Here is a 26416-nt window from a genome sequence, read left to right as displayed (position 1 = left end):
CTTACTTTTCTGTGTCGTCAATTTAATGAATAGTTCCTAATCTGAAGCCCCTACCCCTATCTTACTGTGAGAATTAGTGAAATAAATAACACTAAACCATTTTAAATTTGGAGAAGACAGGCACTATGAAAACATGAGATACTGCTGCTCAAACACAACTTGAACCTTGTTTCTTTAGGAAGTTTTGATACCAAAGACAATAATGAAACAGACTTGGATGTTTGCTTCAAGAGAATATTGTCCTCATTCCACACCTGTCCATACTACTCTTTTGTGTGCTATTGTAAACTCCTTGACCACCTGACCAAGACATTTTCTAAAGATCATTTCCAAAAATTAGGCTTTATCCCATTCTCATGTAATCTGCAATGCTATGGCTGCAATATCATGAAATCAGTTCCTTGAAATCACAAAACAAGATTTTGACGTGAGGGGATGTCCCTCTTTTAGAGTTCCCTTCTGGATAAGATACTGGAGGCCTCATTGCAGGGAAGTCTTGAGAAAAAAACAATAGGAGGATGAGGGATTGTGAGGGTTTTTCTTTTTTTTCCCCTGAAGAAAAATATCAATAAACTAACTCTGTTGACAGTGTAAAGCAGTGCTTCTATCTGGGGTCAAGGCCAGAGCAATGGACACCTTATCCCACTCATCCTCTTCCTCTGATAAAGCCCCAGCCAGTACTGAAAAGTCTTCTTCACAAGAGCCTAGAGGCCTTTTTAAAAAGTGTTTGAAAAAGAAGCGGACAAAGGAAGACTGAAATTAAGAGAATTTTCCAGTCTGTCTCTGGTGGCTGGTCCAAAAGGATGCTTCAATTCCTGCTCTTCACCTGCCTTTTCACCACAGTAACACTGGGGTCACCAACGGGTAAGTCTTGTGTCAAGTACTTGACACGATGTACTTTTTGTTGGAGGAATTTGCTGTTATGTACAGGTAATTAAGAGCAAGATTCCAGTATCTTAAATACTGGTTCTAGAATAGGAGAAAAAAAGTCATTGAAAACCTGTGGAGATATATTTTCAGAGAATTTCATTTCATGTTCCGTTTAGCCTTTTGCCTGGGCATCCAAAATTTCCATGGATCTGCCAAATCCAAACAACTTTCCATGAGCTAAATATTTCTTGGAGTATCTGTAAAAGGAATCCTAACCTCTTTATATTCTAGGCACTTGTATAGTCCCAACTTTAAGAGGGAAAAAAAATTTTTTTTTAGAGCAGAGGATAGAGTTTTTTCTTTCATTAATACAAGGGACTGAGTGTGCCCCTAAAGGCACAGATCTGGATAAATCAGACTTCTTAGTCTTGACATCTGAAAATACGACTTTTTGCAGAGATTGAGTGAATCTTAAACTGTCTCCCCCCTTGGTACCCCCAGACTTGATACAAAACTGGCCAACAAAGCAAAGTTTTAATTCCATTTAGTAACAAATGTCTCTCTCCTTTTCCCATTAGAATTTAAGTTTTAACTAGAAGAGAGAGTGAGATGGCAAGAACCATCCTTCTTGGCACCTCTGAGAATCTCAGTGTTTAATTGCCCCTATTTCTTCGGGTAACTAAGGCCTTGCTCTAGTACCTTTAAGAATAAACATTAAAAATAGGCTTGAGACCCTAAGGAGACATGTAAAACTAAATGTCATGTGGTATCCTGGATGGGATGCCAGAATAGACAAAAACAGGCAAAAACTAAAGAAATCTAAACTATGGACTTGAGTTAATAATAATGTATCAACACTGGTTCATTAATTGTGGCAAAGATACCACACTAGTGTACGATGGTTTCATAATAGGGGAAACTGGGTGCCAGAAAATGGGAACTTTTTGTACAATTTCCTCAATTATTCTCTAAATCTAAAACTGGTCTTAAAAAGTCTTAAAGATAGGTTTGAGCTAAGTTTAATCACCCTGTATCTGCTACCAGTAAGTAACCAAGAGTTGCTTGAGTCAAAGTGGTCCTGCCCTCAATTTCCTCCCCGCTTTCTCCCCACTCTCTTCCCTGGCTTACTCCTCCCTCTAGTACCTCCTGTACCCTCCCATCAGACACCTTCTCCTTTCCCAAATCTTTTTTATTTTATTATTTTTTTTCCAGCCCTTCTAGGACGTTTGACTCAACGCCATAAACAAGATAAAGGGAGAACTTTGGGGGCTAGGGATTGGGTGGGGGTGCAGTTGCCTGAGAGGAAAGGGTAAGTGAGAAAAAAGCAGAAGAAGGGAGGGCGGAAGGCGGGAAGCGAAGGGGGAGAGGGAAGGAAGGAGAGGAGGGGCTTCCGGCCCGAGTGCGCAGGGCCAGAATCTGGCGATCCGGACTATCCGAGGGGCGGTGCCCGGGGTTCGGACCTGGAGGGTCAGGGAGTCCTGGTCCCCGGGACGAAAGGGCGGGGGTGCTTACGTTTGCTCTCTGCTTTCGGCCACGGCGAGGTGCCGGCCCTGGGGGCGCACGGACGTCCGGGCTGACGAGAGAACATCCTAGTAAATAAAGGCTGACCGGCTGTCTGCCAGCTGGGGCCCCCTGAGTCGAACTTTGCCCACCGGGCTGTTCTCTGAAGCTCTCTCATTTGAGGGATGTATTATGTGTGCATGTGTATATATACGTCAGTAATTCAGGACGCAACATGCATAATACCGAATTCGGGCTCCACATTGAGAGACTGAAAAAAGGAATTAACGCCAGCGGCCAGATTATTAAAGGATTAAATTACTCCCTTTAAAGGGGGTGAGTGGAACGGGTTTATTTAATGTTAGGAAATATTGCATGGGTAACTTTTAAAATATGTATTTAGTTTACAGAAGATAGTAAATTTCTCCTATTTGTGGCATGTATCACCTACAACAAGAGAGGAAGTAAACTTTCAACAAATAGCACAAGAAATGATAGTTAAATTTAAGGAAAAACTTTATAAATCATGAAATAGTTATTGAGGGAGGTTTAGGAATTTCTGTAAAAGCTATTAAAAGTTGAGTACTTAACGATTTCTTATAAAATTAGAGCCAAGGAGATGAACCAAATATTTCTATGAATTTATAATCACCTGTGAAATTGCCCTGGAAATCTGTCTTCATAAGAGAACCACAGCTGGGAGAGCAGATAAGGGAAATTTTCCCTTTTCAGAGGGTAGAGAGTCTGTATGAGGACATTTCTTCCTCTCAAGGGACATCAAACCATGGTCTACGACACAGTCAGGAAACCGCAGGGACATTGTAAGGAGAGGGTTGCTCCTGGCACGTGTAACTCTGCAAAAGTGTTACTTCCAGAATATGCAATATCCTACTTATTTCTTGTCCCAAACGGTTAATATACTCTAAATGGGGACCTTAGCACTAGGCTACACCATCCTCTACATGTGACTGAAGTTTTGAGATTAAACTTGAAATTGAAATGTAGACTGGGAAAACCCAAAATATTTTCTAGACAACTTAGATTTTTTGATCATGGCCTATCCACACTTAATTATTGTGCAGTATTTGCTGAAGCTGAATTTCCTGCCCACAAAGTATTTCAGCCTTAATATGAATTCCCTGCCTACAATGTCTATTAAGTCAGCCTCACATGCATTAAGAAGGATAGTACTCTGGCTAGGACTCCTTTCTAGAATTTCTTGATTTTATAGATTCTTTGTAAGAACAATTTGCCTGTGTTAATTCAATGTTTTCCTGAAATTGAGAGAAGCAGTGAACTGGGGATATTGGTGTATTCAGTCATTAAAATGTTTTTGATGAGGTATTTGTCCATGTTATTTATGCACTAAAAATGCATGCTTGAAATGTTGCTGTATTCTAGACAGTGATGCCCTGGCTAATTGTGAAGACACAAAGTTCATGGTGTTTTCAATAGGTGATGGAACATGTACCAACATTCACATGGAGAATATCTTTGATAATTACTTGACACTATACTGTGTTTTTCAAAGCAGCTGACATATGCCAGAGGCCTATTGCTTCTAAGGTGGAATGAGCTTTACACATTCATTATCAAGCCAAACTGCCTGCTAATGCAAAATTCCATCCAAAATCTTGCTTACAAATGACCATCCAACTACTTTTTGAAAATTTCCAAAGATGAAGAGCTTACCACTCTATTATACAGCCTCTCCATTACTAGATAGCTGAACTGAAATGCACTTCCCCGTAACAATTTGTTCCTGTCATTGTAACAGAAAGCTAATTCCTCTTTCACAAGCCATTCCAGATTTTTGAAGACTAATGCATATTCTTCAGGGTTTGGTTTTTTTTCTCCAAACAGTAGTTCTCAGCTTCTTCCCCAGTAAATAATTGTTAGGCTCCCTTCTAAATCTGATCACCTTCCTCTGGACATCAAGTTTGTCCATTACTTTCATAAAATATAGCCTCCAGGTGTGAACACAGTACTCAAAATATAGTCTGACCAGTGCAGATTTCAGTGAGACTATAACCTCCCTTGGTCTGAACAACTATCCTATCAGATGATTACTCTGGATGAAAGGTTTAGTTCAATGCAAACACAAAACCTTAAATAGATTTGAAATAATTTTTCAAATGTAAAAGGCATTTATGAAATATGTTTACGTCAACTTGAGGAATCTTAAACAGCTACTTTTGGGGACTTTAGATTATTTCTTTCTTGAACTAAAAAGCCAGAATGTAAGACCAAGAAGGTGGACTCAGGCTATTGCCACTGTGATCTGAAACATCACAAGGTGCCTCTGAGGTGTCCTTTTCATTCCCAGCCCTAGATCCTTGTTCTGCTTACATCAGTCTGAATGAGCCGTGGAGGAACACTGACCACCAATTTGATGAGTCTCAAGGTTCCCCTCTGTGTGACAACAATGTGGATGGGGAGTGGTACCGCTTCACAGGCATGGCAGGGGATGCCATGCCCACCTTCTGCATACCAGAAAACCACTGTGGAACCCATGCACCTGTCTGGCTCAATGGCAGCCACCCTCTGGAAGGTGATGGCATTGTGCAACGCCAGGCCTGTGCGAGCTTCAGTGGGAACTGCTGCCTCTGGAACACCACGGTGGAGGTCAAGGCTTGCCCTGGAGGCTACTACGTGTATCGTCTGGCCAAGCCCAGTGTCTGCTTTCACGTCTACTGTGGTCGTGAGTACCTTCCCTGGGCTCTTTTCCCTCCCCCCACAAGGCCACATATGGCATCAAAGAGAAAAACACCATAGGAAATTTGGTTATGGTAGTATCTCAGAGCCTGAAGAACATTGATTTAGGGCCACGGATACCTCCAGATCATGATTTCTGAGGTCTGTCCTTAGATTTCTGAAAAATTCCTGAAGAATAGAAAGGGAAAGGAGCTATGACTTTGATCAGTTTTACTTTGTCTTCCACTCCATTCAAACAGAACAGTAGAAAGTGAAATGTTGACTTAGATTATTTAGTGTGGATTTCCAGCCTTTTTGGGCATGGAGGACCCCTTCTCAATATATATTTCAGACATCCATACGGTAGCATTGTGCTTAGTGCCCACTGATTTTTTAAATGATGTATAATGGGAAGAAGCCACTTGAGATCAGTAATACTTTTAAGTGAATTTTCATGTTATTAATCCCATAAAAATCTGTATACATTTAAAAAATAGACTGCATAGAAGAGTAGGACATAATGCTTACTTAATCTACAGCTCATGTTTGGTGAGGTTTTAGATTTGCAGAAACTCCATGGTCACCCAAGGATCTGAAGTTGGGACTCATTGAACTCAATGACAGAACATGTCCCTAGGCAGCACCTCTTGCCATTGGGCTATATAAACGCTGATCAATGAGAATTCTCTTGATGTTGGCTGGGAATTCATACCCCATGATTGAACTCATGAGGCTTTCTCATGGATGAGAGTGTCCTCTGGTCCTCGCCCTTCCTGAAAGGTCCTCTTTATCCTCCATAGATTTTTATGACATCTGTGATGAGGACTGCCACGGCAGCTGCCTGGATACCAGTGGGTGCACGTGCTCTCCAGGAACCGTGCTAGGCCCCGACAGACAGACATGCTTTGGTAAGAAACCCATCTTGCGGTAGAAACAGGCTATTAGGAGTAAAGGACAAATCAAAAACTCTTCCTGACTCAGAGCACCATCATTTTTCCAGTTTGTGTCTCTGAAAACTCAGAATGGGGTTTGTCTTTTTAGTTCATAACTAAAGCCTCAAGCCAAATTTATATCATGTGTCGGGACAGTCTGGGATTGCGTTGTCCAATACACTAGCCACTAGCCATGTGTGGCTATGTGGCTTGTGTGACTGAAAAAGTGAACTGTAATTTTACTTAATTTTAATTTAAAAGCTAATATTTGATTCAGTCATTGGAAAGCTAAAAATGTGTGGGGCAACTTGAGTGAACTGTAAATTTTATGACTCTAAAATACAGCTCAAGTATTTCTGATGAAAATTTATCATCCAAATTGAGAATACTATAAGTATAAAATACACACCAGATTTTGAAGATTAGTTCAGAAAAAGAATAAAAGATCAATAATTTTAATATTGATTATATATTGAAATGAAATATTTTAGACATACTGGATAAAATGAAATCTATTTTTTAATTTATTTTATTTATGTATGTATTATCTTTTGGTTGCACTGGGTCTTAGTTGCGGCATGTGGGATCTTCGTTGAGGCACATGGGATCTTCAGTTGTGGCATGCGGGATCTTTCATTGAGGCGCACGGGCTTCTCTCTGGTTGTGGTGTGCAGGTTTTTCTCTCTCTAGTTGTGGCACACAGGCTCCAGAGTGTGTGGGCTCTGTAGTTTGTGGCACGAGGACTCTCTTGTTGAGGGACGCGGGCTCAGTAGTTGTGGCACCCTGGTTTAGTTGCCCCACAGTGTGTGGGATCTTAGTTCCCCAACCAGGGATTGAACCTGCATCCCCTGCATTGGAAGGCAGATTCTTTACCACTGGACAACCAGGGAAGTCCCTAAAATATATTATTAAGATTAATTTTACCAATGTCTTTTAACAAATTTTTTAATGTGACTACTAGGCAATTTTACATTACATGTGTGTCTTGCTTTGTATTTCTGTTGGGTAGCTTTGGTCTAGAATTATCTAAGGACATACTCCTGTAGCTTCACTGATATAATTTTGGTTTGTCTGAGTAGCAAGAAAGGGGAGTCAGATTATTTGTAGGAAATCCAGAGTTGTCCAATTGTATACATGTTTTGTTGTCTACAGCAGGGAGAAAATAGAGTTGAAAAACCCAGGACTGAAGATCATCTATTTTCTGTTTAGTGTTATGAAGCTTTTTGTATTCAGACTCAAATAGAGTTAAAACAAGTCTAGAGAGAAAGGGGAGGACTACCCCACAGCTGCCTCCTCCAGAAGAAGAGTAACAAGATCAGGATGGGATAGGGCATCAGGATGAAAGGGATATCAAAGGGTTCTTATTTTAGAAAAGCTTTTGTTCCTCAGTCTCTTTAATGAACCCCACTAGCCATCCCACGGAGCACGGTTAGGCGCTCCCATAACAGTTGTTAGGGCTCTTGCCTGGTTGATTTTGACTATGTGATTTAATGTAAACAGGTTCAGGGTGTGGGGGACGATGGTTCCTACAATTCCGCCCAACCCCTCACACTGCGTGCGCACACACACACACACACACACACACACACACACACACGTGTCTGTTGGAAAATATTTGGCTTCCTCTTAAGGCAGGAGTTGTTCATTCATCTCTTCTTTTGTTTTAATATAACTTTTGAATAGGTGATGTATTTAAATGGCTCCCAAGTTAAACAGCATGAGGGTATACAGTGAAATATCTAGCTCTCTGTCCCCCATTTGCTCCACTTCCCTCTCCTCCAACTCCATCCCCAGTAAACTCTTTTTTTAAAAATATTTATTTTTTTTCTTTATTTTTCTTTATTTTTTTGGCTGTGTCGGGTCTTAGCTGCAGCACACGGGATCTTTCGTTGTGGAACATGGGCTTCTCTCTAGTTGTGGCACATGCGCTCCCGGGCGCGTGGGCTCTGTAGTTGTGGTGGCCCGTGGGCTCTCTCATCGAGGCTCATGAGCTCAGTAGTTTTGGCGCGCAGGCTTAGTTGCCCCACAGCATGTGGGATCTTAGTTCCCTGACCAGGGATCGAACCCACGTCCCCTGCATTGGAAGGTAGATTCTTTACCACTGGACCACCAGGGAAGTCCCACAAGTAAACTCTTACATTATTTACTTACGTATGCTTCCAGGGTTTCTTCAGGCAGATATAAAAATAAAAATATACATATTTATTTATTTGTTGCAGTTTTTTAAACCAAAGCTTGCATATTATACACACCATACACATCTCTTGCTTAACAATTTATCTTGGACATCTCTGCCTATCAGGACATAGGGAAAAGCCCCCAGTTCCTGCCTGGAGTCTGTCTGTTGGTTTCAGGGAGATCATGAACTCCCTGAAATTAGAGGCAAAGTTCTGTGTTTATGTGCATGTGTCAATGTTACTTTAGTTTTTTAAAAAATATATAACAATTTTAATTATTTATTATAAATTATTTTTTCAGGCAGAGAGAAGAGTATAGGAAAATAATATAACAGACACTCATGTACCCAGATTTATAGCTAAATTTTTCTTCCTTTTTGAATTAAAAAATTTTTTTTAAATTTATTTATTTATTTTTGGCTGCATTGGGTCTTCATTGCTGCATGTGGGCTTTCTCTAGTTGTGGCGAGCGGGGGCTACTCTTTGCTGCGGTGCATGGGCTTCTCATTGCGGTGGCTTCTCTTGTTGTGAAGCGTGGGCTCTAGGCACACGGGCTTCAGTAGCTGTGCCTCACAGGCTCAGTAGTTTTGGCGCATAACTTAGTTGCTCCGCGGCATGTGGGGCCTTCCCGGACCAGGGCTCGAACCCGTGTCCCCTGCATTGGCAGGTGGATTCTTAACCACTGCACCACTAGGGAAGTCCCTCTTCCTTTTTTTAAAATAAAATTTTACAGATACAAATAAAGCCATCTCACTCCATCTCTTTTACCTCTCTCACCCTCCAGGGGTAAAAATCACAGTTTTGAAGTTAGTGTGTGTCCTTCTGGTCCCTGTTTTTATGCTTTTATTATCTATGTAATAAATAACAATAATAATATAACATAACAATAGCAATATATAGCATTGTTTTGTGTGTTCTTAAAATTAACATAAAAATGATACCTTACCTCACGTGTGAGATTTTCTCTAGAGTATACCCATAAAAGTGGAATTGCTGGGGCATAGAGTTTCTAAGGCTGTAAGTGACAATAAACTCCCAGATAACAATGGCTTCGATAAGTAGAAGCGTATTTCTCTCAGGTAAAATACTCAGTCTCCAGGTGAGCAATCCAGGCTTTCGACAGAGGGTGAACCCAAGCACCAGTGTGGCCACTCCCAGGAGGGCTGCTAGCACCTCTAGCCATCCACTGTCCAGGCAGTAGGGGCCCTGATGAAGGATCTAATCTTAGCAACTATATTTTTCATTTCTACGAGTTCTGTGTGTTTGTTTTGTTTCAATTCTGCCTTGTCTTCCTCCACAATTTTATTTTGGTTACTGGCCTTACTCTTATCTGTTTAGTAATTTTTTAAATCCTTGTATTATGGATTTTTCTGGATTATTCTGTTCTCTCCAGTTCAGAGCCTCCCATTGGTTATCTTGTCAGCTTTCTCATAGTGGATCATCTCCTCCTGCATATGTTTTATGATAAACCACCTTCTGTTGTCATTGTTTTTCTGTGGTCCTCCACTCTTATTATCTGGTTTGAGGAGTTCTTTTTTACCACAGAGAGTTTTTTGATTGCTTGTGTCACAGAAGCTTCACCAGTCCAGGCCAAACTTTACATCAGTTTCTCAGTTTCAAGATCCCCACGCCATGTGGGAATTATGAGTTCATACTTCAGCCGTGGCAGGGCCCAACGTGGGGTTTATGAAGGCTTTTCTCTTTCCTAGAGCCTCAGGCAGAGAGCTCCTTATTTCTTTCCTGGGCCTCGGAGCAGAGTCCTTCTCCTCCCCCTTTCATTGTGGGGATACGTTTTCCAGGGTCCTAGACTTGAGCAGGGTTTCAGTTCTAGCTCATCTCCTCTCGTGGGCCCAAGGCCATGCCTCCTGTCACCTTGTGGGTGTTTAAACCCCAGTCCCTGGTTTATATCCTGTATCCAAGCCATGGCAAATTTAACTCCTCAAGCTCCCCTGTTTTTGTTTGTAGAAGGAAGGGGATCGACATTTGTTGCCAACTGTGCTTATTCTTTTTATAGCAAGAGTCCATGTCCTTCATCAGATTCTTAAAAATGTTAGCAATCATTGCTTAAGTACAATGGGGGAATATTCCAATATTTAAATTGATTTGAGGGCAATTTTTCATGTTTTAAAGAAGACTGCTTCGCAAAAAATTTTATCCAACATATCCTCTGCAATGCAAATTCCTTTAATGCATTTAAAACACAGTTTGATTTATGTTTTATTTATTTAGCAAATCGTCAGGAATTGCAGAAAGTGAGACTCTCCAATACAAACAAGCAGGTGAACCCAAATACCAAAGGGGACTTCATTTCCCCAACAGTTTTGCCCTGAGGAGGGAACTGGCAAGCAACCAACTAACTGCCTTCCGCTCCAGCAGAGGGCAGAGGGACAAATAACTTGGTGGGGAGACCAGGTTAATAAAACTGATTATATTGGAGTTGGTTTGTGGAAAGTCTATGGACAGGATCTGAAAAGATGTGGAGTTTCTGCTAAGGGGCTTGGGAAAAGGTTGCATGGCTCAGCAGTATCTAAATGGTGTGGTCTCTCTTCTACAGATGAAAATGAATGTGAAAAAAACAATGGTGGCTGCAGTGAGATCTGTGTAAACCTCAAAAATTCATATCGCTGTGAGTGTGGGGTTGGCCGTGTGCTAAGAAGTGATGGCAAGACATGTGAAGGTGAGATGGGCAAGAAGGGATTCACATCAAGAGCCCCCAGTAAGCCATTGGCTTATTCTTTGATGTTCATAAAACTGGCCAACGTCAGAAGAGAGTAACAATCTGGCTGTGTAAAGAAACCACAAATCATCATCACTGAGAATCATTGCAGGATGCTCGTGTTGCAGACAGAATGCAGTGTTGATTTTGTCTCCAAGCTTTAGCAGGAGGGAGCTGTTGCATTTTGCAAGAGGCAGAGAGCTGCATTTTAATTGGTGGTATGAAAATAGGGTATTCCGTGTTTCTCAAACTTTAATGTGCCCACGAATCACCTGCGATCTTGTTAAAATACAGGTTCTGATTCAGTAGGTCTGGGGTCAGGTGAAGATATTGCATTTCTAAATAACTTCTAGGTGACACCTGTGCTGCATATCCAGCGAGCACATCTGGAGTAGCAAGATAATGGAGGTAGGTAGCATAACAAATGGTTTACAGCAGTGTTTCTCAAACTTCCCTGCTGAGAATCACCTGGGTGCCTTTAAAGCTGGCCTTTCCCAGGCCTCTCTCCTGGAAACTCTGGTTCAGTGGGGTGGGAGGGGCCTTACAGTTTGTGTTTTTACCAAGTTTCTAGGTGAGTCTTACCATCTTGGAAGTTTGGGAAACTGGCTTACATGAAGCCATTTTTTTTTTTACTCATATGCTTTGAATTTATTAGAGATTAATACATTTTTAGAGATAAGTAAACTTATCTTTTTTTTTTTTTTTTTTCGGTACACGGGCCTCTCACTGTTGTGGCCTCTCCCGTTGCGGAGCACAGGCTCTGGACGTGCAGGCTCAGCCGCCATGGCTCACGGGCCCAGCCGCTCTGCGGCATGTGGGATCTTCCCGGACCGGGGCACGAACCTGTGTCCCCTGCATTGGCAGGCAGACTCTCAACCACTATGCCACCAGGGAAGCCCTAAACTTATCTATTTTTGATAGTAGAAATGCTGTATACATTTCATATAATTAAGTACTAAAAAGAATTTGTAATGTATGTCAAATAATTGAAATGGAAATTGTCTACTATTATGACATGAAACTTAGATAATGTCCCTCTCTAAGGCCCTTGCAAATTATCCCAAATAAAATTTCATCACTTCCACTTTAATAAGTCTGAATCTCATGATATTGGGAGTTGAGAGACAAAAAAAGGAAAAAATTCTGCAGATTATATGAAGAGATAAATGGCTTAATTATCATTATTTACAGAGGACATATGATTTGTCCCAGAGGGTAATTGAATTTGTGGCATAACAGATTATAATACTGCTTACGATTTCACTTTATTCTAGTTATATTCAAAATAATAAAATACTACCCCAAAAGGAAAAATTATGGCTAGTGCTCACAATTCATTTCATGCAACAAAATTTGCGTTATTAACTCAGGGACCATTAACCAGGATATCAAATTACTGTCCCTTGTAAAAAGACTAAATGTACTTTAAATTTTATTGAGTAAGAGTGATGTCCTGAATCCTCCTTAAATCTTATTTTATGCAATAATCTTTACATATTTAAATATTAATGAAATGTTCCATGATGAACATTTATAATTACTCATGAGTATTTCATTGGAAATATTAAGTTAATCCTCATATAATTTTAGAACCTAATAATCATAACTGAAAAGTATTTTAGCAGAAGATAAAATTTGAATATGAATTACACTTTAGGATTAAGATTCATATTTGAAATCCTGCTTTTTTTTTGTTTTGTTTTTTGTTTGTTTTTTTGTTTTTATGGAAACCCTTACATTTTATTGATACTCCAAACATATTTGTTTCTTTAGCTAGTCTGTTAGATTAGCATATCTTCTTTTTTAAAATAAAAAGCTCTTTTTAATTTTTAAGTAACTTTTATTGTTTTGTTTTATTATGAAAGAGTTATGTTCATAGAAGAAAATACAAAGGAGTAAAAGAACGATAACCAAAATGACCACAATCCCACTTGCAGATATAGCCATTCTAAACATTTTGGTATGTCCTTGGAAGAGACTTAAGATCCTTTAAACCAAATAAGAATTTCTGTTTATTTTGTGCTTTGCAGTTTTAGACCTGGAAATATCCTGAGTGAACATTTAATCCAACCCTTTCATTTTACATATATTGAAATTGAGGCCCAGGGAAATTAACTGACTTAAGGAAGACCATTTTTAAGAAAAAAATTTCCTATTAATGTTGACTTTAACATTTTATAGCATATTTTATGCTTTCTTCTACACCATTATATATCATTTTCAGCTATTTCAAAAACCCATAGGAATACTCTTATCCTTTTTAATTGTACAGATTTATAAACAGGTGATAGCCTAATCTCTCCTAAGTTTTGCAAAGATTAATTCATCGCAAATTTATTCTCTCTCCCTGTTTCACAAAAATTGATTCATCTCAAGTTAATTTACTAAGGACTAATATTTTTATTATTAATGAACTGAGACTAATAGCTATAACTGGAAATTGGCTCATATCTTTCCTTGAACATCTTAAATGATTTGAAAGCATTCCCTTTTTTTTTTTTGGCCATGCCATGCGGCATGTAGGATCTTATTTCCCCAACTAGGGATCGAACACAGGCCCTTGACAGTGAGAGTGTGGAGTCCTAACAACTGGACCACCAGGGGATTCCTGAACGCATTCCCTTTTATTATCTGACCCCTAAAACAGGGACCAGTAAACTTTTTCTGCATAAACACAATAGTAGATATTTAAGGCTTTGCGGACCATATGGAATCTGTTGAAAGTACTCAACTCTGCCCTTGTAATGAGAAAGCACCCATAGACAATAGGGAAATAAATGGGTATGACTGTGTGCCAATAAAACTTTATTTACAACAACATGTAGCAGGCCAGAGTTTGATGACCCATGATCTAGAAGATCATATCCAGAGCCCACAAAGGTCATTATGTTTCCTCGCTAACTATGACATTATGTGGTAGTTTCTTCATTTTTCAACTGAATATTTTTCCTTTTTGCACATTTGATTGAGTATGCTTTTTGAAAATGTGAAACTTTTAAAAAGAAAACTTTAAAAAACTATGTCATAAGAGGAATGTCACAAAGAGCTCAGCTGAGTGGAATCTTTCAGTGTGTTGTCCAGGTTTCATTTTTATAATGTGCTGTCAGCCCAAGAAACATATCTCCAGTGCTATTATTCCTAGAGATTTGAGGAGAGGGGCTGGTGATCCAACCACTGGTAATAGCTCTGACTAACTCTGATCCATTTAGCTGCTCTAGGTGAATTTATATTCTGTCAGTCCCTTTTACATCAATAATACTCTACAAAATTTCAAACTGGGTGGACTAAATGTTACAGAAATTAAGAAATGACTTTTGGGTCTTCCTCCCCAAAATTGTAGTCTAACCATGAGAAAAACAGACAAAGCTGGATTGAAGGGCATTCTACAAAATGACCAGCTTAAATGGTTAGAGCTATGTGTGTTGTAAGATTGCTCTTTGTAGCTTTAACATTTAATAAACTTCTTTGTGGACATCATGTCTCAGTGACTGAGTTGGGCCCCAATGATACTGTGGTAAGTCAAGTACAATGCCTGATGCAAAGTACCAGTCCAAGAACCAGAATTCTTGGGGAAGAGGGCTACAATATCATTCCCTTTTCTTTTGGTTTTTATTGCAGACATTGAAGGATGCCACAATAACAATGGCGGCTGCAGCCATTCTTGCCTTATGTCTGAGAAGGGCTATCAGTGTGAATGTCCCCGGGGCTTGGTGCTGTCTGAGGATAACCACACTTGCCAAGGTAGTACATGCTCAACCTCTGCTCTTAATTCCTCCCTCTTAATCTCCCTGCCTTCCTCAACCGAGTGTGTCAAGATTCTCATCTTTTAGAACACCACCTCTTTTAGCAGCATGTGTACACTCTGGAATCATTTAAAAATTGTGGTAAAAAAATATAACATAAAATTTACCATCTAAACCAATTTTAAGTGTATAGTTCAGCAGTGTTATATATATTCACATTTTTGTGCAACGAATCTTCAGAACTTTTTCATCTTGCGAAACTGAAACTCTATACCCATTAAAACAAGGACCCCTCATTCCTTCCTCCCTCCAGCCCCTGGCAACCACCATTCTACTTTCAGTTTCCATGAAGTCAACTACTTTAGGTACCTCATATAAGTGGACTCCTACGGTATTTGTCTTTTTGTGGTTGACTTAATTTCACTTAGCAAATTGTCCACAAGGTTCATCCATGTTGCAGCATATGACAGGATTCCTTCCCTTTATAAAGCTATTCCACTGCATGGGTATACCACATTTTGTTTATCCATTCATCCATTGATGGACATTTGGATTGCTTGTCAATAATGCTGCTATGAACACGGGTGTGCAAATATCTCTTTGAGGTCCTGCTTTCAACTCTTTTGGACCTATGTCCAGAAACAGGATTGCTAGATCATACAGTTTCCTTTGCTTTTTACTTTTGATTTTTTCTCTAATTTCTATTATTAGTTGTATAACTAATACTTAATTTAGATGGAATTCCTCTCTTTTCTAACAGATAATTGGCTTATGAAAAGTTGAAAGCCCTAGGGAACTGATTCTTCCCCCTACACGTACAATCTGATCATCAACAATCCTCTGAGAACTATTTTCTGGAAATCTAGTTATTTATGTCCAGAAAATTAATTCACTCATCCATCAAGTATTTAATGAGCACCTATATGTGACTTCTTTATACTAAGCCGTTGCTGTGATATGCCCTCACATACTGATATTGCCCTCACATATTGTCTGACAGTACCCTTTGTACTCCTTTTAGAGTATTTGTACAGTCTAGAGGAGTGAATGCTAAGGAAGAGCAATCTTTTTATATTAAATTAAAGTGAATTTTATAGTTTATGGTTTATTGAGCAATGCAAGGACAATTTAGAACTCTTCCCCAAGTGCGCTAACGCTGTTTTTATTACCTCTGTTTTATGGGGCAGTAATTAATGGGAAAGTCAAAGTGGTAGCGTTATGTAATTTAAGCCTATATCAAAGCAGTGCTTTTTCTGTATTGCCAATAAATTGTGTTTGTGCTAAAAGTTCATCCTTTAGGTGTTTCAGCGCATGGAGTTATGCTAGACACACTTTGAAATAAATGTTTGTTGGATTGAAATTTTGATACAGTATTTTCTCATTTGGGAACCAATATAGTATTTGAGGAGCATTATTTGACCACAACCTTGGGAGTTAGGAGTCCAGGTTTTATTCACCAATTTGTTTTGAGCCTCAGAGGTTTCCTTGAGGATAGAACAAAAAGTTCAAGGTGTGGAAGGGAGAAGTTATTTCTCCTAGAATCCTCCTTCCCTTCTCCCAGTCCCACGTTTCCAGTTCTAACAGCAGTTCCTGTCCCCGCAGTCCCCGTGTTCTGCAGATCGAACACCATTGAAGTGAGCATCCCCAGGGACCTGGTCGGTGGTCTGGAGCTCTTCCTAACCAACACCTCCTGCCGAGGCGTGTCCAATGGCACCCACGTCAACATCCTCTTCTCCCTCAAGACATGTGGCACAGTGGTCGATGTAGGTTCTTCCTGAAGGACCCTTGGGGAATGACCAAATCCAGTTATTTGGGAAGTTGTTGACAGAGCTGTGCAGTGTGGCTTGCGTCATAGATGAAATATTTCCACATAAAAGAATGGAGTTAAAAAAATCATATACCATTCATTTAACAAATGTGTTATTGAGCATCTGCTGTGCTGTGGCCCCAACACTGGGAGGACAGTGGCTTAAAAAGAATTCTGTTCTTTCTGTTCTCAAATGGTACCATCTCTCCAATATGTGCAGACATTTTTCTGAGTGCATCAGCACCAGTACCCGGAGGCTGGCTATGTCTCCTCTGACCAATTATTATACTTGAAGATAGTGACTGATTAGATGATGGTTCATTTATGAGGTAGTAAATGAGTTCAGGGATTGAACCAGTTAGAGGTAAAAGGTTTGTACTTTCCTGCAAGAATCTGTGCACAGCCCTGTGCTGGGAGCCTGAGGGATATGTGAAATAAGATTCCTGACTTTTAGGAATATCCACAGTAGTATTGAGATGAAAACACACACAAATTATAAATAAGAGACAGTGATACAGTTGACGGGTGGTATAGGAGTCCAGAAAAGGACAAACAATGGAACAGTCACGACAAGTGGGACTTGAATTGGGGTGGAAGCATGTGTGTGGTTGATACAGGTGGAGACGAAAGGAAAGGGCATTTCAGATGGGAAACAAGTGAGCCAGTCTCAGACATGGGAACTCTTGAGGCTTAAGCTGAGTGAATGGGCAACACAGCCTGACTGGAAAAGGAGACTGGAAAAATAGTTGGGGGGAGACTATGCTTCCAGACATCTGCTTTGTGTGCTGGGGTGAGACGTTTGGGCTTTTTCCCATAGGAATGGGATTAAGCAGGCACTGTCATAATGAAATCAGAAGTGGGCAAGATGGATAGAAAAAAGAGGACCTGGACCCAGGAGATAAGTGTAGAGGCCCTTGCAATGAAATAAATACTTACTTATTGAATCCAACTTAGAGAAAATCAGAGAGCTAATGAGATTTGGGGTGAGACATGGGGGAGATATATGAGGAGAAGGTCCCGCTTTAGGCAAATTGTGTTTGTTGTATCTGTGGATAATCAAATGGAAATGCCCTACGATGAGCCAGGGGTTCTGGCATCCAGGAGAGCAGACAAGGCTGGAGATGAAGAACTGAAAAATCATCTGGGTAAACGCGACAGCTGAAGTCTGCGTGGGGTTGAGCTCAGCACAATGTCATGCTGCAGCACCATCACCAGGTCTAGGATTCCAGAAAAAGAATAATGTACAGAAGCTGTTCTTTTCTAAAATATCAGAGCTTTGAATTGGCTGATTCTGCATAGCTCAGGTTTTTATGACTAATACTCCAAAAGAATGTGTGGGTTGACCATGAAGTGGTATGTAAAACTCTTTTAACAGTCAAAATATCTTGCTAAAAGGAGGAGAAGCAATTAAAAAAAAAAGAAGCCTCAGGCTTCAGCAACCAAATCTCTCATGTGCTTTGATGTAAAAAGAAATTTGGAGAACGTTAAGGTGGGCGGGGGGCGGGGGCTGAGGTGCTCTGTGGAAATAAACATAGACTCTCCTCTCCTGGCCCTGGCCTGGCTCAGGTGGTGAACGACAAAATCGTGGCTAGCAACCTTGTGACAGGTCTACCCAAGCAGACCCCAGGGAGCAGCGGGGACATCATCATCCGAACCAGCAAACTGCTGATCCCTGTGACGTGTGAGTTCCCGCGCCTGTACACCATTTCCGAAGGCTACGTTCCCAACCTTCGCAACACCCCGCTGGAAATCATGAGCCGCAGTCACGGAATATTCCCTTTCACTCTGGAGATCTTCAAGGACCATGAGTTCGAAGAGCCCTACCGGGAAGCTCTGCCCACCCTCAAGCTGCGAGACTCCCTCTACTTTGGCATTGAGCCCCTGGTGCACGTGAATGGCTTAGAGAGCCTGGTGGAGAGCTGCTTTGCCACCCCTACGTCCAAGATCGACGAGATCCTGAAATACTACCTCATCCGGGATGGGTAAGTAGGCTGCTTGGACGATGGATTAGCCCCAGTTTACATCCGACCTCTGGGCACGAGAGCAAACTCAGTCATTTCTTAAAACCACCGCAGCACTCTCACCAGCTCTTAATTAGTTCAGAAACCGTTTGTGCGCATTTTGGTGGTAAAAACTGGTGAAGGAGAGGGGAGTCCAAAATGACTCCAAGGGGTCTAGCTCGTGTGACTGACTGGATGCCCCTAACCAAGATGAAAGGACACAGGTGGAGAAGCAGATTTGCTATGAAAATATTGAATATGATAATTCCAAGTAATAATATTGTATTGTAAATACCTGCAGGATACTAAGGCAGAGAAGTTCAGTGGGCAGTTGGAAATGCGTCTCAGACCCAGGAACAAGGTCAAGACTAGAGACAAAGGACAGAGAATCGCCCCTGTTTATAGTCAAAACTATAGGATTAACCTGCCCAGAGAGATTGTAGAGCATGGGTGGCAAGTGGGGGCTGAGAATGCAAGAGGCTTAGGAAGTGGGAGCAGCAAATGCAGGCCCCTCTTTTTTTTTTTTTTTTGCGATACGCGGGCCTCTCACTGTTGTGGCCTCTCCCGTTGCGGAGCACAGGCTCCGGACGCGCAGGCTCAGCGGCCATGGCTCACGGGCCCAGCCGCTCCGCGGCACGTGGAATCTTCCCGGACCGGGTCACGAACCCGTGTCCCCTGCATCGGCAGGCGGACCCTCAACCACTGCGCCACCAGGGAAGCCCCAGGCCCCTCTTTTAAGAAGTTTGGTAGTGAAGGAGAGAGAAGAAACACTTGGTCAGTTTTAGGAGAAGAAAGATCAGGTGAAGTTCGTTTCTGTTTGCTTGTTTTATACAAAGGAGATTTCCGTATTCCCTGAGGATGCTTGGATTGAGAACTTTGCTTGTCTCCGTGTATCATTGGAAGCCGCAGTTACCACACCCACTGCTTACATTCCCAGGAAAATTACACTCACATCCCAAACTCATAGTAGTATCTCATCAGTTTCTTCCTCATCCTCAATGTCAGATGGGACACATCTCAGGCAGATCAGGACCTGCAGCTTAAGAAAAGGCAAGTAGTCTAGTCAGAGCACCATAGGTGTGCCCTGGTTCATGCCCTTTGCTAATTGGCCTGGTAGACTCTGAAATTTCTCCTTTGCTTTTAACTCCCCAGATCTCTCACCACAGGCAAGCTTCACCTGCTGCTATCGATCTCCTGCACAATGATTTTCAACCCTTGATGCACATTAGGATCAACTGAGAAGCCTTTCTAAAAGTAGCAATACTCCAACCTGGTTCTCCACTCTTATTGCCCTAATTCCAGCTCTCATTATCTGTCACCCGGACAGGTAAAACGCTTTCTAACAGCCTCCTAAATCCCAGCTCTCAAGTCTCAGCTCCACAGAGCCCTGGGTATCCAGCCAAAAGAAAAAATATTATATGTATAGTCAGATCCCTGCTGAAAACATTTTGATGCCTCTTGATTTCCTTTGGTTGGTAAATTTAACTGTTTATCAGCAGGAGTACTTCTAGTTTCAGATTCCTGTAGCTCCTTAGCTTGTTTTCAGAATCTGGAAAATGCATCACTCTGAGCTGCTTTGGATGGCTAAGAGTAGGTCTCATAGCGGGCTGAAGCCCTTTAGATTTCTTGCCATCTTAAAGGGTTCTCCACAAAGTTTTAAAATGAAACGTAGAAGCATCAATTTTTATGTCTTTTTTTAAGTCACATAATTAAGTAGATTAGGAAATGGATTTACTTTTGGGGGAGAATGGATTTGGGTTCCTTTCAAATTTTTTTACAGCTTTATTGCAGTGCTATTTGCATACAATAGATGTACATATTTAAAGTGTACAGTTTGATAAGTTCTGAGGTATACACCCTGGTGAAGTTATCACTACAATCAAGACAGTGAATATTTCTCTTACCCCAAGTTTTCTCCTGCCCCTCGTATTTACTTTTTGCAAACATAAACGTATAGTCTTAACTCATTTACTGGGAAAACATGTAACCTACAATCTCAATAAAGCTTGTTATTCAGACCCTCAGTTAGGACTGACTATATATTTTTATTTTAGACAGTTCTAAGAAGAAGCTGTGCTATTTAATTTTCCAGCCGTTAGCACACACAAAACAACAACAAAATGCTATGGAAGATGTTAAAATTGTTAAAAAGCATAGACAGAACTCAAAAACACTGCTGTGTGGGCCTGTTTCCACTATTCACAGGAAAACAGTCCCATTTCCGGTGCAATATTGTATAATACAATATCGGCTAGGACAATAATGGTGCATTTGAGATAATCCTTCAAGATAAAATCCAACTCTCAGCTTGGCTTGCTCTTCCTCGCCCTCTGACCTCTACCTTCTCCAGTTTCTGCTCCTGCCAAAGGGAACCATGGGCAATTCCCAAATTCTGTTGTTCCTTACACCCTCCTGACTCTGCACCTGCTGTTTCCACTGCCTGAAATCTTCTTCCCTTTTTCTTCCTGTCTGATTCTTACTGGTCCTTTGAGACACATTGGGATTTCTTTCCTCCATGAAGCCTTCCCTGATTCCTTCTGACCTGAACTAGATATCTTCCTTCCTTCTTCCTCCTCAATGCCTTGCCTACAGTAAAAGCCATTAAATATTTGTCTGATGAACTACTGAATGAGTATTTATCATAATACTAATCTGGGGCTAGTTCAGAGCCCTAAAATAAACATAATGCAGTTTACTTATATTTGTAAATTATTTGATTATTCACTGTCCTCAGCTTAAATTTAATTCAGGCTGACATTTAACACATCTGATTCACTTCCCTCTAGTTTGGTTGGCATATGCTCTGAGAATGCAAAATAATTTAATGCAAACCTAAGCAAAGTAGAATTAGAAAGTTTATCTCCAGAAAAAGAAACATTGAATTCCAAAGTCAAATGTTGGACAACTTTTGGGTAATCAGTTATTTTGGATTTTCCTATACCATTGTTACTTTCTTTTAGCACATGAACTTGGAGTTGATGAACTAGCATTGTCTAATCACAGCAAACACCAAATCAAGAGCCAGAATTTGTCTTGGGTTCTATTCCGTAATGTGTTGCCCTGTAACTCTTTCTGCACATCTTCTCTTTAAAAAAAAATCGTATTTTTACTACTCAGCTATAGAAAAGAATGAAATAATGCCATTTGCAGCAACATGGATGGACTTAGAGATTATCATACTAAGTGAAATAAGTCAGACAGAGAAAGACACATCTCATATGATATCACTTATATGTGGAATCTGAAATAGGATAGAAATGAACTTATTTACAAAACAAAAACAGACTCACAGACAGAGAAAACAAACTTATGGTTACCGAAGGGGAAATGGGGGGAAAAGTTAGGAGTTTGGGATTAACAGATACAAACTACTATATATAAAATTGATAAACTTCAAGGTCCTACTGTATAGCACAGGGAACTATATTCACTGTCTTGTAATAACCTATAATGGAAAAGAATACGAAAAAGAATATATATGTATAACCAGAAACTAACACAACACTGTAAATCAACTATACTTCAATTTTTTAAAAATAGTATTTTTAGGTAAAGATAAATTGAAAATGCTGAGGCATTCACATGAAAAGTGCCATTTTAATGTCACGTTACTATTGTTATCATAGGTACTGGGCTTTAAGCTCCCTGACGTCACAGACCATATTGTTCATCTCTATCTCCTGTGCAGCCCCCAGCAGAGTGTGTCACACAGATTAGGTATGCATTAGGTATTTATTAGAGAACATAATCAGAAGATGGTATAAATTCATTTAACCTCAGGAAAATGAAAATGCGTACATAAATACAGGAAATAACAGAAACCACATTATATGTTTAGATCCTCTTCAGTTTAGGGGAATAAGGTAGTAGTGGTAACACAAGTCAATGTCTTATTTTTAAATAATTTTATTGGATTTTTCAACTGCCCTGAAACAGCAATTACCAATGAACTAGAAAGCAGTCTGTAAGCATGTGGAGCAAGTATCAACTTTTATAGGCTTTTATATCTGATCCCACTTTTTTACTGGCCTGGTAGACGGGAACTATTAAGTATCCATAAAAGGAAAACAGTCAGGAAAAAAGTTCCTTTTGAATTCAGAATGGAAAACATAATACATGTGTGAGCCCTGGCCTTTAGGAGAAATGGTTCATCAATACTAAACCGTCGCCTCAAAGTGGAGCGTCACTAACCCCTCTTTACCCTCAACTAATCCTGAGGCGAGCCTAGGAGTTTCACTTTAAGTGGTAGACCTGAGATTAAAACCCCAAAGCCCTATCAAACTCAAATTTAGCATTAAATCTGGGAAAAGAGGAATTAAAACATTTTGGAGGTGAATGATTTTTCCGAATAGATCCAGTTATTCTCTAAGAAACTGACATCTTTCTTCAGCTCTTTGTTGTACAAATTGGGGTTTGCTCACCTTTGGATCCCCTTCAGGGGCGAGTGTCCATAAATACAGTGAAATCTAGTTAAAGAAAAGCCTTCTCAAATCAATAATAAAGTACGTAAATGCAGAATTCCTGCAATATATTACAAATTAAAATACAGCCTTAAAAAGATACCTTGATTTCAAAAGATATCTCTGAAACAAATGTTGCTGCTGTTGCTAATACTTCGATACAATGACCTAACAGGAGGTCCTTGTGCCCAGTTTGTGGGTACAGAGAATGAGAGACGGGACCAGCAGCGTTAATGAGCAGGCCTGTGTCTGAAGATGCCTTCACAGGGAGGGGATTTCATTTTTCTTTCATTCTCAAAAATCTTGAGTGCAGCCCAGCCTCCTCCACCCACTTTGCCTCTCCTTGGACCAAACACGTTGGACTGGATTGTTTTTCCACCTCTGTTTAAACAATCAAGTCTTACGTGCTATTTTGCCCTACTTCCAGCTGTGTTTCAGATGACTCAGTAAAGCAGTACACATCACGGGATCACCTCGCAAAGCACTTCCAGGTCCCTGTCTTCAAGTTTGTGGGCAAAGACCACAAGGTGAGCTGAACATCTTTACCTTGTAAAGGTACCTCTCATCCCCAGCCTTCCTTCATGGTGTCCCAGTTTGTTCACATTCTACAAGCCCACAGTTAGGATCTGCATCACCTCTATGAAAAATACTATAAAACTGGCCATCTAGAAGGTTAACACCTCCATGAATGTCACAATTATCTGCCCCCACCCAGTAAAATAACTGGGCTTGTCCAAAGGAGGTACTATGTGATTATAATATAAAATCCTCGTGAGCAGATGTGGTTGAAAAAGCCTGTGTAGTGGTCACGTGGCAAAGTATATGGACAGAATATTTGCAGAAAAGACAAATAGTGAAATGTTCAGTGAAAATAGTACTTACATGCCAATTAAAATATTTATTATAAGACTATTTTATACATATTAAATTTATAAAAATTATAAATCCCAACTTGCAAGGCTATAGGGAGATGTATACAGTGGCAGTATAAATTGGTATACTTTCTGGAAAGTGGTCTGACAATGTGTAATAACCATAAAATTATGATCATCTAAAAATTTCAATTCTGACAGTTTCTCAAAAACAAAAAGTAAAACATGACTTATTGAATGTGTTTATAGAGCACTGTTATGAGAGAGGTGTTGTTTAAACCAAACAGTGTATCAATTAATGCAATATTAAGCAGTTAATGCAGAATGAAATATAGAAAAAGGAGATATGAAAAAACTATTGTCATAAAAATTTACATGCAAATTGAATGTGATACAGTTTTTTTTAAATGTATATACATGAATAGAGGTTGTAAGAGGCTTTGTATACTCTGTAAGGTAGAAGGTTTTTGATTTTTGTTTTAGTAGAGTTGTTGAAACACAAACAAAAGGAAGTTTAAGAGACCAACAGTCTTTTCCATACTGCATTTAAGTGGATTTATGTCCTGTCCAGCTACATCACTGTTCTAGAACAATTGTTAACCATGATGACTAACCCTGATCTTCCTCCTCAGCTAGGCAGCATGCATGGGGAAGTTACTTATAGGAAGAAGCTTGGGGAAAGAACTTGTTATTCTACACAGAAATGCATGGGAGCCCATGTTATGCCCAGACCTTGATGTGAAGAACCAAGATGTTAACATTATTAGATGTCTTCACAGAGGTCTCTTGTGTCCCTGCACAAAGGCAGAAGTTATGGATGTAGGGATTTAAATAACCCACATGACTCAGTGTGTTTGCCACGTTACTATATGTGTGAATATGGGCAAGTTCGTTAACCTCCTAAGTCTCAGTTTCCTCATCTGTAAAATGGGGATGACGATATCTACCTCAAAGGGTAGTTGTTTAGATGAAATGAGATAATACATATGTAACGTTTGGTATTGTGTCTGGCTCCTAGTAAGCAGCTCCCAAGTGGCAGCTCTTCTCACTCTTTTTGTTCATTATCATTATGATCTTTCTAGGAAGTGTTCCTGCACTGCCGGGTCCTTGTCTGCGGGATGCTGGATGAGCGTTCCCGCTGTGCCCAGGGCTGCCACCGGCGAATGCGTCGTGAGGCAGTAGGAGGAGAGAATGACAGTGGTCCAGAGAGCCAGATGTTGACAGGCGGCCCCATCAGCATCGACTGGGAGGACTAGGACAACCCACCACCCGAGTCCTACTTCTGGCTGCCTATCTCCTTGGAATTCTCCCCTCGCCCTCTGAGAACATCAGCCGACACCCTAGAACACAGCGCTGCTTTAAACCTTATGCTGTGGGTTTAGGCAAACTCCCAGAACTGACTCACTCTGACTCTAGCCCACTGTGTCGGGAAAGATCACCTCACTGCTGACCAACCTGTCCCAGGTGGGGCTTCATCTTCCTAATGTGGAAAGCTGCGCTGTGCACCAAGAAAGCAGCTGACCCCATGCCCCCCATTTCTTTCCTGCAGTAAAACACCTAGTGTTGGATGCAGTAGCCTGACTAAAATCAGAAGTTGGGTATAGTATTTCAAATTAGGAACTTAAAAAAATTAAATAGTTGCTTGAAATTATGACTTAAATACCCACTGACTCCTTAAATATGTAAACAATAATTATACCCTGAAATTTCCATTCAAAGACAGAGTAGTTATAGGGGATTTGGAAGTTTATCACTGTAAGTGTGTACTAAAAAAATACTATTTGGATTTTCTCCTGAACAATATTTTCCTCTGAGGTTTTTATGCTGTCCTAAATAAACTATTTTCAATTAATAAATGTTAATAAATTCACTAACTTGCATTTAAGTGGTTCAATGACTGAACTGTAGACAGAATTAAAATGTGGTACCATATGCCCTGTTATTTGGCATTCTATGCCCTCAGATTGATAAGACAATAGAAAAGGGTATAAAACTATACCGTACTCTATTTTGTAGGTGCTTAATAAATTTTATTGAGATAAATATCCTAAACCACAAAGATTAATGTTATCTGCAGTTAAATCTGCTTTCTTAATATGCCAATTCATTTTATGGCTTTACATAAGATCAGAAAACAGTTTTTCTTCTTTTTTTTTTTTTTTTAGAAACAACTGCAATGAACACTTCGTATTGGAACCAGTGAAATAATTAACAAAAGGAAGGGAAAGGAGAAAATGCTGTAGATCGAAGATTGGCAAACTTTTTCCGTGAAGGGCCAAAGGGTAACTAGTTTAGGCTTCCTGGGCCATACAGGCCCTGTCACAACTACTCAACTCTGTTGTCCTAGCACAGGAACAGCCATAAACAATTGTGAGCCTGGCTGTGTTCCAGTAAAACTTTACCAAAACAGGGGTTGGGCCTGATCTGGCCCATGGGCCTTCATTTGTCAGTCCCTGACTTTAGTGGCCCTCAGGCCTCACAGTGCATCAGAATCACTGGGGGGTGTTTTTAAAATACCAATACATAGGTACCACCCCCCACCCCCCTCCCAGAGATTCTTTGTTTTTTAAATGCTCCTCAGGTGACTCTAATCTGCAATCAGGGCTGAGAACCATCGTTTGGGGAATGGCCCTCAGTCTCTCACT

The 26416-nt window shown here is 40.4% G+C and overlaps 1 protein-coding gene across 1 annotated transcript; it reads left to right on the top strand.

The window, feature by feature from the left end:
* Positions 1 to 518: 518 nt before the first annotated feature.
* OIT3 (oncoprotein induced transcript 3) lies at positions 519 to 25595 on the top strand. The gene is made up of 9 exons (XM_004327991.4): positions 519 to 864; positions 4697 to 5071; positions 5865 to 5972; positions 10728 to 10850; positions 14508 to 14630; positions 16235 to 16395; positions 18006 to 18421; positions 23327 to 23426; positions 24854 to 25595. Exons 1-9 carry the CDS (start codon positions 804 to 806, stop codon positions 25025 to 25027), a joined length of 1641 nt encoding a protein of 546 aa, XP_004328039.1. The 5' UTR covers positions 519 to 803; the 3' UTR covers positions 25028 to 25595.
* Positions 25596 to 26416: the final 821 nt, after the last annotated feature.

The sequence above is a fragment of the Tursiops truncatus genome, chromosome 16, assembly GCF_011762595.2.
Source record: "Tursiops truncatus isolate mTurTru1 chromosome 16, mTurTru1.mat.Y, whole genome shotgun sequence".
In the NCBI taxonomy this organism is placed as follows: domain Eukaryota; kingdom Metazoa; phylum Chordata; class Mammalia; order Artiodactyla; family Delphinidae; genus Tursiops; species Tursiops truncatus.
Note: the sequence above shows the minus strand (reverse complement) of the source record. Positions and strands in the feature narration are given on the sequence as shown.

What these genes read in the sequence shown, in the direction of transcription:
- OIT3 (XM_004327991.4), top strand. Translation starts at nt 804, where the DNA reads ATGCTTCAATTCCTGCTCTTCACCTGCCTTTTCACCACAGTAACACTG. An exon ending in CGACAGACAGACATGCTTTG is followed by an intron (nt 5,973 to 10,727) that starts GTAAGAAACCCA and finishes TCTCTTCTACAG; the next exon opens with ATGAAAATGAATGTGAAAAA. An exon ending in TGATGGCAAGACATGTGAAG is followed by an intron (nt 10,851 to 14,507) that starts GTGAGATGGGCA and finishes TTTTTATTGCAG; the next exon opens with ACATTGAAGGATGCCACAAT.